Source organism: Melanerpes formicivorus, unplaced genomic scaffold, assembly GCF_026170545.1.
Source record: "Melanerpes formicivorus ecotype bairdi unplaced genomic scaffold, bMelFor1.0.p_v2 SCAF_2, whole genome shotgun sequence".
In the NCBI taxonomy this organism is placed as follows: domain Eukaryota; kingdom Metazoa; phylum Chordata; class Aves; order Piciformes; family Picidae; genus Melanerpes; species Melanerpes formicivorus.
In genome coordinates this window covers 31,244,183-31,261,082 of record NW_027142354.1, presented here as the reverse complement: position 1 = coordinate 31,261,082, position 16,900 = coordinate 31,244,183, and the positions used below count along the sequence as shown (strand labels likewise).

The 16,900-nt window shown below is 36.9% G+C and overlaps 1 protein-coding gene across 1 annotated transcript in view; it reads right to left on the bottom strand.

Moving 5' to 3' along the window:
• Positions 1–16,900, bottom strand: part of FMN2 (formin 2) — a 164,650-nt gene that overhangs the window by 106,886 nt on the left and 40,864 nt on the right. Inside the window, 4 exon segments of the mRNA XM_068155191.1 lie at positions 1,014–1,158; positions 2,169–3,131; positions 3,133–3,917; positions 7,074–7,106. Of these exon segments, the coding sequence (XP_068011292.1) occupies positions 1,014–1,158; positions 2,169–3,131; positions 3,133–3,917; positions 7,074–7,106 (1,926 nt within the window).

Genomic DNA, 16,900 nt, shown 5'->3' with positions numbered 1-16,900 from the left:
ATCTTCTAACTTAACTATGAGTTCCACTGCCTATAGCAAGTTGCTAGCACTGTAATGAGTGGCTGCATGTTTATATTGCTGCCCACTATGTGTGTGTGGGGCAAGATCACTACTAGGTGAAAAGGCCATATTCAAACATAAGGTCTGCTGCATGAAGATTTTGAAGAATACTGCCATATAACCAGTGTGGTAAAAAACCCTGTATGATAAAGATGATGGAAACAAAACAAAACAAACCAGTCTTGAACTGAGTACAGGAATGTAAGGATGAGATAAAACAAGAATTGTAACTGCTCTTTATGATTCTTCTCTGAAAGATTAATCGTAAAATAATTGTTATACCACAACAATTTTATTTTCATGCTGATACCAAGAAGATTACAGATCTCTAGTCACATCAACATTTAGATTCAATTCTCTTACCACAGGATTTAAGCTTTCACATTTAAAATATGCTTCCTATTTTTATTTTACGGTATACCATTCTATTTCAAGAAACCAATTTGGCTAATGTTGGATTTTTTCCAGCTGTGCCTGTCATTTACAGTATGGATAAACTTCATATTCATTATACACAGAGACACAAACTTAGAACTGTTACAACTGATTTAACATTAAGACTTAGAATCTTAAACAAAATTTTTCTCTAAAGTCATGGTAATTCATATGCAACTCATTTAATGTTAAATTTAGGCAGAATAATTTATATACTACTCATTGCATGTGTGCAGAAAATTTCAAAGCATCATATATGCACCTAATTATTTTAGTTTTATATTTGTTAATTTTGAATTGGATAAAGAAAAAAAAAAGTTAAAATACAATGCTGAAAAGTAATTTATATAAAAAAAATTCATCAGTTTTTAACACATATAGCTTTAAAACCCATCCTACATTCTCTCCTTTTACTGTAACAATTTCACATCAGGCAAAATTCATCTCAGCTGCATGCAAAAATACATCTTTATATAAAAGCCAGCCTAGAAAAGATCTGAAATTAAATAAGTACTCACTTGTTTGCTCTTTGTTTTTGTAATGGTGTCCGAAATGGGTTTCTTCCTCTCTTTAACAGCTGTTTTAGAAAACAGTTCTTCAAACTCATGATAATCTATGGTAGGCTCTTCAATTTTTTCCCACACAAGTGAAGCACTAGAATCTCTAAAGTTAAGCAAAAGACCTATGTAGGGCAATGTCAAACTAAATAAAGTCATAAATGGAGGAATGAAGAAATAAAATAGCAGCAATTTAAAAGGTATTGCCTGGCTTCTACTAGCAGCATTTTGATAAGACATACTATAGATTCTCCCCCATACTTCTTTTTTTATACATGATAATGGTCAAGCTCACTTACATCACCCACTTTACATACACAGGAATAGAAATAAGCTAGAAAACGTATAGACACAGACACAAAGAGAAGTAGAAATAGTCAGTTGTCTGCAGACCACCTGTGTAACAGTAGCAAGAACCTGAAAGAAGAAATTCATCAGTACTCAGAGGCATAAAGAAAAAAATTAACAAGGAAACTTCTTGTCACAACCAAGAATGGCATTTTACAATCAAAAAAGCTTCAACTACCAAAACCAAGTACGTCAAAGTGATAGTAAAGTAAGGGCTACCAGAATACATTTATGCTGCCAGGCAAACCAATTGCAGTTTGAATCTGCCAACTGAATGTATAAGGGGGTGAGTGGTTAAAATAAAAAATAACTAGATCTTTAGGACACTGGAGAAGGAAACTGGAGGATAAAATGCATTCAGCATACATTCATCTACAAGGAATATGCTACCAAAACTTGCAAGTTGCTATGAAGACAGCTAAGGGGAAAGCTAAGGGGAAGCACAAAAATAACATACTAAAAATCACCTCACAGAATGCTTTGTGGCACACAGTCACCCCCAGATCTCTGATCAGCACACAGTATGTAACCCCAAAGGACAGATGAAAACACTACCCTTGGAAAGCTTTCACATGTAAATAACATTACTCAGAGTTTGTGTGCTTTAAGGAAAACAGGTATCCCATTTATATACCCAACTGCAAATCAAATTGCTTGTATTGAGGCTCTATCAGAGACCTGCCTAGCAGTAAAAGACTAATAGCACACAATGCTATCAGGGCAGCCATAAAGTGAAAAAACCACTCTCTTTACAACTCTATCACTTACCTTTTACTGTGAAGCTGAATTCTTGTCCAGTAAAGAGGCTTCATTGGCCGAGAAGGTTCTATCACATGTTTCCTGCTCCCTTTCTCCTGATTCATCCCCATTGCAAATAAACCAACTGGTAATGGAGGAGGAAGAAACCCACATCCCTGTGGGACTGTTGGGTATGTGCTTCCTTGGGCTGGTGCTGGAAGAGGTGGTGGGGCTGGAGGTGGAATTCCCTGCCCTGGCAAAGGAGGTGGTGGAGGAGGCACACCTGCACCAGGCAGAGGTGGCGGTGGAGGAGGGACACCTGCACCAGGCAGAGGAGGTGGAGGTGGCGGAGGAGGAGGGACACCTGCACCAGGCAGAGGAGGTGGAGGTGGCGGAGGAGGAGGGACACCTGCACCAGGCAGAGGAGGTGGAGGTGGCGGAGGAGGAGGGACACCTGCACCAGGCAGAGGAGGTGGAGGTGGCGGAGGAGGAGGGACACCTGCACCAGGCAGAGGAGGTGGAGGTGGCGGAGGAGGAGGGACACCTGCACCAGGCAGAGGAGGTGGAGGTGGCGGAGGAGGAGGGACACCTGCACCAGGCAGAGGAGGTGGAGGTGGCGGAGGAGGAGGGACACCTGCACCAGGCAGAGGAGGTGGAGGTGGCGGAGGAGGAGGGACACCTGCACCAGGCAGAGGAGGTGGAGGTGGCGGAGGAGGAGGGACACCTGCACCAGGCAGAGGAGGTGGAGGTGGTGGAGGAGGAGGGACACCTGCACCAGGCAGAGGAGGTGGAGGTGGTGGAGGAGGGACACCTGCACCAGGCAGAGGAGGTGGAGGTGGCGGAGGGATGCCCCAACTGTGCAGAGGAGGTGGGACTCCTGCTACAGGCAAGGGTGGTGGTAGAGGTGGTTGTGAGACTCCAGCACATGGGAGAAGAGGGTGAGGAGGCAGAATTGATGTCTCCTCACTTGGCAATGGTGGAGGCGGAGGAGGGGGGTGGTGGTGGAATTAGGAAAGAGTGGTCCAGCTGTGGTACTGCTGGACCAGAAGAGGGAGGGAGTCCTGAGCAGGGGAGGGGTGGTGGGGGTGGCACTCCTGCCATGGACATGGGAGTGGCAAGGGAAGGACCATGAGCTCCAGGCAGGGATGCTGGCAGTGATGAGGGAATGCTACATGTGGATTCTGGGGCTAAAGAAGGGGGATGTTCAATACAAGTCACATCTACAGTACTTGAAGAAGCTGTCATTTTAGTCTCTCCTTCAAATGCAAGGAATGAATTAACTTTGGGTCCTGGAAGAGGTGACTGTTGCATACTCTGTACTGATTGGCTTTGATTCAGGGGCACTGAGATTAGTTTCGGTGACAGAACTAAAGAGATTTCAGAACAAAATGTGGGATGTAGTTCTAGAGCTGGCAATTTCTGAGTTGGCCCTTCACTTTTGCCACTTTCTAAGTGTGGTAGAGCTGGTGGCTGTGGCAGTGCATTGGCTGAAGGCATTATATGTGTTAAATAATCCTCCATTGGTGACGTTTGTACAGATCTTGCTTGTGACACAGTCTTGTGTGTGGTCTCCTCTTCTTTTGTATGAAGAGTCATGCTGCTGAGGTCCCTGCAGACTGCGTGTGTGTGCTGATTTTCCTGCTCCTTCACAGCGGTTTGTACTTCTGCAGCAGGGAACTGTTTCTCTAGTTCTGCAATTTTGCTTCTCAGATCCTCTATGGTTTGCTCAAGTTGCTGGATGACACTGGCACGCTCCTCAGATTTCACTTCAAAATCATCCTTTGAAAGAAAATAAGTACAAAATAGATAACATTCATCACCATGTAAAAAGTAGATTTATATCAAGAATATTTGTACTCCAGAAGTTCAGACATATCCAGTAATTTTAAGTACTTGTAAATAAATATTCTTGGCTAGCTGCATCTTACAGTGAAAGAAGATAGTTTAGGAAAACTGCTTACTTAAACATGAAACTACCTTCATCAATACAAGCATGTTTTAGACTGTGATTATGTTTGTGAAAATACGAGAATCATCAGCAACCCTCCCCTTTCCCCACATAGCTTCACCAAGAAAACAACCAACAACTGATCACTGGTACTGCAAGTGTTTGTGTGCACAGGCATATGCAGACATGGCAGTGAGGAGGACATAGCATTAGTTTAAGTCTGTTAACTGGATATATGTTAACCATTTCTTCAAAGGGATGCAATCTATGTAAGACTCAACATACCACTGATCTTAGGATTGTAATATACAGTCTAGTGATACAATACAGATTAGGAATGCAGAACACAACAAATGTTCACTTTTTTAAAACAGCTAATCTCAGAACACAGTAACCATGCTTTTCTCCAGACAGTATGCTTGGGAGGGAAAAGACGACAAAACTGAAAGAGAACGTTCTTCCTACCCCAAATATGAAACTCCTCTGACAAGTGACAAACTGTTAACAAGTAACATTAAAAAAAGCTTCCTGTCTGGAATGGTTGTTCTGTATTTGACAATTTCTACATTTTCAAAAAATCTTTCATGGAAACATGTGACCCTGCCTTATGTAGTCTGAGTAGAGAAACCATTAGCTTTAAATGACATAGTAATTCTTATGTTTTTAAATAAACACCAGTAACAAACTGTACTTAAAGAAATTCCAAAAGACATATCCTAGTCTGAAAATAGCCATTTGTGCTTATTCAGGGAAGTTGAACAGGAGGTAGAACAGAAATGGCTTTTCAACACAAAACCTTTTAAGAAACTTTCATAACTTACTATTTTCTAGCTAGACACATTTACTATTTAGTACTTTTTGTTGTTTTTAATTCAGTTTATTAGTCATCACTCCCAGCATTTAATTTAATTAAGTTTGCCATGCAACCAATTTTCCAAATGGTTTCAGCAAAACAGGTTTTTTGTGCCTTTTTGTTCCCTTTTATAACATTGCAAGCTTCATGGATGAGACTATAACTTAATTATAGGAAATCTTTCAAATATTGAGATTTTACAGAGATACAATACCTGATGTACTAATTTCCTTGATTTCTTTCAGGAAAAGGTGTTTTTCATCTCATCCTTTGACACATGAATCATTTAAAAATTGGAAAACGAAGTTGTAACTTCCAGGACTATCAATGGAATATATGTTCACTAATACCTAAAAACTTGTTTCTGCACAGGATTGTTTTTCAAATGTGAAACTGAAATTTTCTGTTTAGAGAAACCTTAGAGTTTCCTGTATTTCCTAAAGCAATTCTGTAAGTAAAACAGCAACTGCTACATTTAAACCAAATACTGTTTGATTCTGCAACACTTTTTGTCAAAACTTACAATGTGGAGGACCTACATTGTTTGAGCTTCCTGGAACAGCAGTTTGAATTGGCAGTTATGGAATAAAACTGGTTTCCCTTCCAAACTTTGAAGAGAAATATAAAACAGAGAAAGGAACTTTTTTCTTCCAGTTAATAGTGAAGCAATGAACATAGCAAATGTATTAAGAAACAATATTATAGCAAGGAAAAAAGGCTGAAAAAGACATTTCCACTAGAGACTGATGATGCTTCAAATCCACTCGGATTCCTTTAATAATTCAACACTTTATAGCAGAAAGTTTTTGTGAAGGAGAAAGGGAATATTCTATTTTCTCTTTGTTTCATCTGCTCTTATCCTTCTACTAGTCACCTGCAAATACAGTAAGGCCTATCAGTTCTTCAAATGGCAACATTATCAAAGCAAATGTGTTCCTATCATTAACTAAAGCAACACACCCATTTTCAGTTTTTTGGAAATAAATCCATTTTCTCCACACTGTAACTATCCTAAGCTCTCATTTTACACTGTAAGTATACTTCACAAGAGCTTTTATGATAGATACAGGGTTTGAATTCTGTTAGAATTGGAAGATTCATTCTTGTCACAATCATACTGAAATCAGAAGAATTAGATGCATTATTAAGGCAAATTTCTTCAGAACCATGTCATGATGGCTGATTTCAGAACAGTTCAGCACTTAGACTTGTATATGTGAAGACTGCATTAAACTTTTCACAAGAGAGAGAATTCTTGAATCCTGAAATTCTACCTGAATTGCAGAAAAAAACTTGAATTCTCTGTTGTACAAGAGAGTTTACCCTGTAGATCATGAAATTTCTTTCAAGAGATGATGTATTTTTTTAAGTTAAAAAAGAAAAGGAAATCAAGTTAAATAATTAAGCAATTCAGATAAACAAAAACATATTGATTAAAGAAACTTTTATCATGTGTCCTAAGAAACAAGTTTTTGATAGTCTTTGAGACATGGCATTTAAATCAACCTAGTGATATGCTATTATGTTGTTACCTAACAATCAGTATATTCAGATTTTCACAGAAACAGCATATTATGAACAAACAAGGTTTCACTGTGAATGCAGAAATACATATCCAGAGGAAATTACATACATTTGGCTTAAAACCCAAACAAATCAAACAAAACCAAAGCCTGACTATTTATATGCTTCAGTAATTATGTAGAGATAATTTTAATTTTGACTTTTAAGACGCCCTCAGACTAGTTTAATTAGATTTCTTCATTTTACCTAGAAAGAAGTTTCCTCTAGATCAGAAAGGACTGTATCAAAAAACATTAATCCAAAGGACATTTGCACTATCCTCAACAAGGGACAAATATATATTTTAGATTAAGTCCAATAAGAAATGAAAATGAGACAATTCTCTGAGAAGAATAAGCAAAGAAAGACTTAATTTTTCATACATGTAAAAGATGGTCAAAAGCAGTTGACAAGAACCAGATGACCCAGGTAGAAAACAAAAACAAAACAAAAACCCTAAGTCACATAATGAAAAGAAGGTTAATTTTTAAGCCAAATGACAATTCCAGAGCAGAAACCTACGGGGTATAAAAGAGATATGAGGGAACTCTGTCTTGCCTAGAGTTCTTACCCAGGACCCAGGTACTGTGGAACAGTCTTCTTTCTGTAAAGAAAGAAAGAAAGAAAGGTGGAAGCTTAAGCCTTGCTTTGTCTAGATGACTTGTGTGTGAAAAATGTATCAGGAAAAACAGTCCAGAGGTGGCTATAGAATGATGTCCAGCATGTCCCACAGAGGTTGTACATGTTCCATATCTAATGAGTTGAATGCTCAGTCTGGAACTGCTGACCTGACTGCATTTGTGTTGCACTGATAGGCTTGTGTGTGTACAATATCCAACTGATCTAGAAATATTGCTGGGTAAAGGTTGTACGCTTGCATATGCACACATACCAAAATCCTGTAGGTTATATCCAATTCATTCAAATGTCAAGTTTTCCAAATGCATATCAGATGTCCAACACACAGCTGACCTAAATAAATAGAACACACCCAGGGTCTCCAAACATAAAAGCTCCGATTTCTGCTACCTCCTCTACTGAGTCTGACATCCTAGTTTCTCAGATGAGTGACTTATCTAGAGACCTTTCTAAACTAAATTTTCAGGCAGTAAAAATCCCACACACCTCTGAAATTTAGTCCCAGTCTATACATATATACACACACACATATATAACACACACATGTCTATACATTCATCTATATCTATCTCAGCTTGTGTGGTATTATTCTGAAAATTAACAGAATGGCAGTTCTTATTGTTAATTCTGGAATATTTGGAAAACAAAGACATATTAGAGTTTAGTTTTAGAAGGTAATGTCTTATACTAATCTGATAATTTTCAGTAATTTGTCACTTAGTGTCATGAAATTGCCTGTCTGGGTAGAACACATTTAGATGATCTTGGGCTTGCCTTTTTTTTTTTTTTTTTTCTAAAGCCTTTATCTTTTAGTTTCTCTGTCAGAATTAATGAGTCTATGCTGCTAACTGACTGCAAGCATTCACAGAGAATAGTAGCATATAGTTAAACAGCCTTAAGATGGCAATGTAAGTTTCCTCAGGTCTCCCAATATGTCAGCATCTGGTAGTAGTAGCATCATACAATTGCTTGGAAGGATGATCTTCCCAATTTCTTTGTAAATAGATGCCTCTCTTCTAAACAGAGTGTAAAATGTTTGAACACACATGCCCACCAAATGGCATAAAATAGTGCCACAGTGAGCATTTAATTTAGTCAGAGAAATGTGAACTTTATTCAGGTTTCTGTCTTTGATGTTGTCTCATTTTCAAAGTTACTTCTCATAACTGCAGATCAACCTTAAGAAGAGGAGAGACAACATTTTAACAGATATTTTCAGCATACAGAGATTGTCAGATTAGAAGTATTGATGGACACTTGATTTACATTCAAACAAAAGAGCATCCATCTAATTAATTCGCACATTTCACTTATCCCCAATGCTCATTGCAATGTTTCAGTTTTACAGCAGTAGAAGCTGACTCACAAGCTACCAAACTTGTCAATAGCATCAAGGGGAACTTCTGAAGAAGTGGAATTAGTATTGGATATTAGTTTTGTCCTCAGACTACAAGATCAAACCTTGGTTGAGTAGCTTTTACCGTACTGAAGGTGCATTCTTGCAATAATCAATATTTCTCACCACAAGGAAAAAAGCTCCCCAAGATAGCTCTGAACAAACAATCCCTGAAAATAAACAGTACAGTGCACTGCATTGTCTGAAAGGTAGATGTGTGCTGATCACAGTATCACAGTATAACTAAGGTTGGAAGAGACCTCCAGGATCATCGAGTCCAACCTATCAACACAGACCTCATGACTAGACCATGGCACCAACTGCCATGTCCAATCCCCTCTTGAACACCTCCAGGGACAGTGACTCCACCACCTCCCTGGGCAGCCCATTCCAATGACGAACAACTCTCTCAGTGAAGAACTTTCTCCTCACCTTGAGTCTAAACCTCCCCTGGCGCAGCTTGAGACTGTGTCCTCTTGTTCTGGTGCTGGTTGCCTGGGAGAAGAGAACAACCCCTTCCTGGCTACAACCACCCTTCAGGTAGTTGTAGAGGGCAATCAGGTCACCCCTGAGGCTCCTCTTCTCCAGGCTAAACAACCCCAGCTCCCTCAGCCTCTCCTCATAGGGCTTGTGCTCAAGGCCTCTCACCAGCCTTGTTGCCCTTCTCTGGACGCATTCAAGTGATCTCCCACTCAATGACACAGTACAACAGATGGATTACACCAGCCTGTGCTGTGCTGGCAGCTGGATTATTTAGATCTTTTTATCCTCAAGAGTTAAGACACATCTAATTAACCAGATCATTTTGTCATAACCATGAGGGTGACCAAAAGAAAAAAACAAACAAACAAAAAAAGAAAAAAAAAACAAAAACCCACAACCCCACACACAACCAAAAACCAAACCCCATGCAGAAATAAATAATTATTGCAATTCAAATAGTTTCAATAAACAAACATAAGATCAGCAGGGAGCATGGCTCTTTGAAGAAAGGTGCTTGCATTATAAATGCCAGATTGTAAAGCTGTAAGTAGAAGGGAACTATTTTATTCAGATTTGGTTTCTTGAAGCTTCTGCTCCTAAACCATTTGAATTCCTTATCCCTAGGCTAAGTTTGTTTCAGAGACTAGGATCCCAGTTCTTTTCAGATTCCATTTTAGTTAATAAAAAGTAAAAACCAAACCCCAAAGATTGAAAGTTTTCTCCCTGTAAGTAGTAAGACGCTTAACTGACCTAAAATATAATCCCAGGTCACCTGCAAGTTCTGCCACAATGGGAACCTCAAAAGAATTTTTGTAGACTAGAGACAAGAAAAATAAATAAAACCAGTCTCTCAGAACTACTGACAACCTGAGGAGTTACACAGCAGTCACTTATAATTACTGTTGTCTTATATGTTACTTTAAGCCTGCATAAATAGCACTTTTAAGCCTGATTGCCCGCAAAGTTTTAGACTTGATATATTTTAAGACAAGCAAAGAAATCAACAGTGAAAAAAAATCCTTCAGGTCTTGACAGTTTCTCTCCTAACCTATATGAAATATTATTAGAGAAACATGAAACAGTAGAGCAGTAAACAACAGACTTCAAAAAACTCTTAGCCTTCCATATAGCTTCATTTATCCCAGAAACTAGTTTAACTGTTCTATCATTAACCCAGTGTAAAATAAGTATGTAAATGAGAATGGGCACAGAAATAAGAGAAAAAGAACATATTAATTTCAGTATAACCTTATTTTGCCTATTTCTGTTGTGTGTTTTGTTTTTTTCAGGTGTTCTGTTCATCACACAGACTGTTAGAGCATGCTGCACTCAAGTATTTTGGCAGAATAAGAGATAACTAAAGCCTTGCCATCTATGCCAGCATAAGTCTAATGAAGAGTGACTAAGGGAACTGGGACTGTCTAGCTTGAGGAAGAGTAGGTTCAGGAGAAACCTTATTGCTCTCTACAGCTATCTGAAAGGACAATATGGAGAGGTAGGTGTTGGTCTCTCCTCAAAAGTAATTAGTGATAGGACAAGAGGGAATGACCTCAAGCTGCACCAGGGTAAGTTTAGGCTAGACATTAGGAAAATTTTTTTCACTGATAGGGCAGTGAAGCGTTGTAACAGGCTGTCCAGGAAGGTGGTTGAATTACCATCTCTGGATGTGTTTAAAGGTTGTTTAGATGAGGCACTTAAAGATACAATTTAGAATAGGGTTAATGGTTGTACCTAATGATCTCAAGGGTCTTCTCCAGCCTGAAAGGTGAGGACGTTTTTACTGTGTATCCAGAACAAGGCAACCATCTATCTCATTTTGTTAAAACACAAAATAAGTTACTGGCATATTGAACGTTACCACACTGGCATACTATAGAAAGGAGTTGAACTTTTTCATACCAGACCTTTTCCTGATTTTCAACTACTCACTGTGTAAATTACCTTATTCTATTGTTATTTCTGTATCCTTTATATACAGAAACTCCATGAGTTTTTATTCTGGAAATAACAGTAAGGATTCAATTGCCCCAAATACTCACATTAATTATTTAAATTTGAAGGCTGAAGAATGCATTTAATATCCAGTACTGGTGATGAAAAAAAGCTAATGATTTTCCAGGTGATTCTTACTGCAACCTGATAAGCGATCGTGAGGAGTATGATACTTCTACACAGTACTTGCCCTTTTTATCTAAGAGTTCAGCCAGACCACAAAATGAGAGGTTCACATGTTGCTTTTGTTTCAGGCTTCCAGCAGGCAGTAAGCAGTAAAAAATAACCACAATAAAAATAAATCTTTGTAGAAAAGAATGAGCAGTCTTCACTACCCTGATGTATGACCCTATTACCCACAAGTAAAAAAAGTTTGGAGAAATAGAATCAGAGCCTTCACAAATATCCCCAATGAATATGCTGAATGCAAAGTCAGCTTCTCTAGCTCTTTGAAAGCATGAAGGCTATATTAAAATCTGTGTCATTCTGACTGACAGAACATCAAATGTTTGAAGAGGTTAAAATAAAAACCTTTTGGTATCATGGTCATTAGGAAAAAAAAAAAATAATTTGTCTCTTCAGAAAAAGATAAATATTGAAAAAGGAAGTAATTAAATATTCAGAAATAGGCGAGTTAATTTTTATCAATAGTTTTAGGTTTATTCTCTACAGAACACAAAAAAAGGAAAAAATATGTATTAAAAAATTAAATTGTATTTTACATTTCTAAGTTCTAGTTTTTACTAACAAAAGTGTTTTTTTTTTCCTCTCTTCTACACATAGAATCCTGTGAAAAATTTTCAGTATCTACAGAACTGTAAAACAGCACCTTAAATGTTAAGAGAAGTAAAAGAATTTTACATTTAGAATATGGCTTACTTTTGACTGGATGAAGACTTTCAAATACACTAAGCAAGCTTGGCAAAAAAGCTCAGTCTGTCCTGCTAGGAATGTCACAAGATGAATTTTTCTTTCACTGACCAGATGTTCTTTGGAGACACATTTTATAGAATGTGCATCTGTACAGGTATGTATATGCACACAAACTTATATGCACCCACTTTTTCATACTGCTCTCTTGTATTTAATAATATTTCTTCATCTGTTCAATTCAGCTTCTGTGGTTTGTTGGTGTTGGGTTTTTGTTTTTTATTTATTTTACAAAAGATTTGGAAATTATATATGTAAATACTAAAATACCCAAAACATTTCATGTCATTCAAATATATGGTACCATTAACTATACAAAACCTCTGTGTGTCCTTCTCTCCAAAAGGTGAGAGGAGTAACCAAACAAATAACCAAACTTTCTATTTAAAATGTATTTTAGGGAGAAGAGTTTGTGGATTTTAATCTAAAACAGAATTTCTGTTTTAGAGAGAGAATTTTAACTGCATTTAAATAATTACCAAATACAGCGCTGATATAGATTTCACTCTGACCATGAATTCATAGATGGAATGAACAATCTTAATTTACCTATTTTCACAACTAAAAAGAAGGAGGAATCAGAGGAAAAAAGAAAAGAATTCCAAATTGCTTTTTCAATAAGTGCTTGCCTATAATACATTTCTATTCGCTGCTCCTTCAGAGAAGTAATAGTACTCTCTTAATATTTTACATGAAGCTCACTATAAAAAGCAATAGGAGATATATACTAGTGCTCAGAATCACACAGAAACAGAAGTAGTAATTCTTCTTGTGCAAGCACTGTTGGGTATAACAAACCATCTCTTGAGAAAGAAGGAGAAAGTGTCTTGTGCTATAGCCAAGAACATTAAGTATCACCAAATAATTCCGGTTAAAATTAATAAATTCCTCAGTTTTACTCTTATTTCTCCTTGTCTTCCTATTAATGACAGCAGGAGTGGAAATCTGTAAATTTTAAGTTAAATTCCATTGGATGGGATTTGCGAGCACACTATTCAGACATTACTATTGCTTGAACCTTTAGCTTGGTGCTAGTCTTCAAGGAAGTTGCAGCTAAAATAACAAAAAAAGGTCTGGCTGGTTTTGTCTATAAAATCTAGTCAAAATTAAAAATGCATAATACACATTATGACTACAAGTTGCAAAATATGTAATTAAGCTCTGACACATTCTCATAAAATTCTGTGATGTGAAAGTTGTGAAACTAGCTGTATCACTTGAACTCAGCCAGAAGCTTTTCATGAATTTTAATCAAAGTTTGTAAGGACACAGTATTTGAATTAGGAGAAGCTCACAGGTAATAGGCGTGCTTGTAAAGCACACATTTTTATCTCCTTAAACTGTTATCAAAATAATACAGTGGAAATGTAGCAAGACATACCATTTTTACACTGACCAGGCAAAGCAGGAAGTACATATTAGGATTGCCACATACTCATCCACAGAGATGAACAAAGTCATAACAAAAATAATCAAAGCTAGCCTTGCTTGGAAGAGGTGGTGATGGGGAAGGGATTGGACAGCATCATCTCCTAATGTCTTTTCATCCCTAAATCATGATATGATTCTCATGTATTTTTCAGAGCTGTAATTAAGGTAGCATGCCACGTATCACAGTGGAGAACCAGAATAAAGAGCCTTTCAAAGTGAAATGAACATATATTTAAAACTTCATCTTGGCATTAACATCAAGCACACAGATTAGAATAAAACAGATTTTAGTTTCACCACAGACAGGAGAAAGAATGCAAAAATGTCCTATTGTCACTCCACTGAAGATTATACCAATTTATTGTTCCCCTTAAGAGAAGCAAATGCTGCCTTCAAGCAAAACAAAAGAAGTCAATCCAAGTATTGTGAAGTCTGGATATAATATAAAACACTAACATTTTTTCTGAGAATTAACTGCTTTTATTTTACTACCGCACAGGCTTGAAGTATATACTCCTATATTTACTTTAACTGTGGAGTCTATGATTCATATTATGTGTATGTCAATTAATTACAAATAGGTCTGTCACATTTTTATCTTTTGTCATTGTTTTCAATTTATCCCTCACCAGAGGTAAGTAGAAAAGATTCAGGATTATGATTAAAGAAATTAATTTCGTATATAAGAACTGACCTCTGTTTAAATATTGGCATTTCAATGGTAAAACTTTAAAATTACTACTACAAAGACAGTAATCCAGAAATCTTGTAGACCACATAAAATACGGTCTCTTCACTAGTTTAAAACAAAACCCAAAACACAACCCAAACAAATAATAAAAAACCCCAAAGAAACAACCCCACTGAAACCCCCACAAAAAACTCAACCCAAAACACCTAATGAAACAAAACCCCAAAACCCTAAATTAAAACTCCAACAATCTTAGCAGTGACAGAACAGAACTTTCTAAACATTGCATGTTTTAGGATTTTTGTTACTATGTTTAGGATTCAATTTTATTATCTTTCACTGATGCTCTAATTACTAAATCTTGTTCAGATTTACAGTGTGTGTATTTTTTACAGGATAACTCATTAACTACCAGAAAGACCCCCTTTCATGACTGAAAACAAACAAACAGGCAAACAAACAAAAAGCCCAAATATAATGAAAATTGAAAATTCTCACTGTAGGTAATCTGCAGAAACCCCCGGGAATGACTTTCAAGTGCCCTGTATGGGCCATTCAGAAATACTTGACTGCCATCTACTGGCTGAGTAGGCCGACTTCTTCAAGGTGTCTCAGGTTCTAACTAACTTTCCTTCATTTCTAATATTTCTGCTTACATTCCTTCACGGCTTAAGAAATCATCATCTTATCAGAAGACAGTGTTTTAATCACAAAGTTCAGTTACTAGTCATACAGGAAGAATAAAAGACTGAAACAGAAAATCTCTATTTAAATTATATTGAAGTTTCGTCTCTGAGAACCTCACTTTTAATTATTTTTTTTTTTTTTTAAATCTACTACAACTGTAAAAAATTAAATATCTATTAGTGCTTATTAGGCTAAAAACAAACCAAAGAGAAACCGTAAAATTGCAACATATTTAATTGGAAAATTAAGTTCTAATACTAAGAATCAAAGACAGCTTTCCAGCAATAAAAAATTGGAAACTTGTGCAAACCCAGTATGACTATGAAAATAAATGTAGAGTAGACCTGATTTGCACTTTTCCTGTCCTGGAGTGAAGTTTGATGAAGTTTAGTTTGCCTTTTACTATTTGAGCAAAATACTCTGCACTTCAGCAATACCTGTGATCCCAGCACTGATGCCTTCTGCCAGGTTCCTATCACGTACTGTTTTAGACAAACTTTTTTTCTTCCCCTTTCCTCTCAGTGCATTTTTCCTTAAAGCATAATTTATTTTCAAGGCTAACATATGCTATAAGCCAACATATGCTGTAAGCCTACAGATGCTTCCTGATACTCACCTACAATTAGAACATAAGTTCCCGGACATCATACATTGCCAGCCCAGTTCGCTCTCTTTCCCCCTCCCCCCCAAGATAAAAGGAAAACAGATATATACCTCTGAAATTTCTTAACTTTTTTGTTTTCTGAGATTGAGGTATGCTGGGATGATGTTGCAGGAAGTTTATATTGCTAAGTTCTCCTTAAAACATTTCCGATTCTGTTTGTCAGGACAGAGATTGTTGGTTAGCTGTAGTATTTACTTTGAAAAGTTTAATAGGTGCAGACTTTGCTGTAATTCAGTTCATATGGAAAACTTTCAAAAAGTTTGCTTCTTTCATACTCCTTCCTTTCATCAATGAGACAGCTGAATATAGTAGATGCTCGTGAATTGCTAATTTTTTATTTTTAAACAAATATGTACATTTTCCCACCCTACTGAAATCTCAGACTTTAGCAATCACATTTTTTTAGGAAAATAATAGTTTTACAGGAAACTGTATTGTGTCCCCAAGGCCCTCTCTTCCACCTTACAGAAAGTAACCTGGCAAATAGTGAAGGCATGGAAGAAGAGCAATTCATTCCCAGAATGACAAGGTCCTTCTGAATGAATATCTCAAGAAATAATGTGTGAAATGAAGTAGTCTAAAAAGAGCCATTGCAGAAGAGTTACCAATTACTATTTTTTTTTTTTGTTGAACTCCATTTTTATCCAGCCTCATCTACAGATTTCCTTGACTATGAAAAGCCATGTAATATCAAACAGGCTTAAAAAATTCCCTTTTAGTTTTGTTCTTTTTGCATGTGTAGCAGAATCATTTCACCTTTTCAGACACATCTTACATTTACATTCCTTACGTTACACTCACCTGTAAAGAATCATCTTTACAAAATTTCACTTAAGAGAGGATTTTGACTAGCATGCAAGACAAAATCTAGACGTGACATTTTATAACAATGAAAAGTAAATCCCAATCCTGCCAATATTTTCTCTTTTCTAAATGGACTGATTATGACTATTAAAAGATTTCATAACCTTTTTTATTATATTACTGTCAAAACTAGAACATCTGAAATGTCACTAAGTTATTACCCTAAGGAGTTATAATAATTAGTAGTTAAAGAGTAGAGTAAAAAAAGTGGTCCCTACTGAAAGGCTGAGAGAGGGGTTACCAACAAAGTGCGGTAGATAGGAACACTCTAGAAGAGACACTCCGAGAGCCACTCTTCCAAAGCAGAAAGTATATTCAACATGGCAAAAATGTATCCTGTAATTTAAGGTTTTTAAGGCTGGCATTGTTACTCTCTGATACTATTGAAAAGTGCACCAGTAGATCATGCAGTAGAAATGTGTGAACTATCTCATAACTGAACTGCTAGAAACTGGAAGAGTCTGTCAAAACCTCATCTTCTGAGAAAGGTTTATGAAGACTGGGAATCCTCAATGGCTTTAAGAAGAATTCATTACATCTGGATGCTGACCTTTAAATACGGATAATGAGGGCTTGCTTTTTAAGTTTGTTTGATACTCACAACAGACACTTATAAACAAT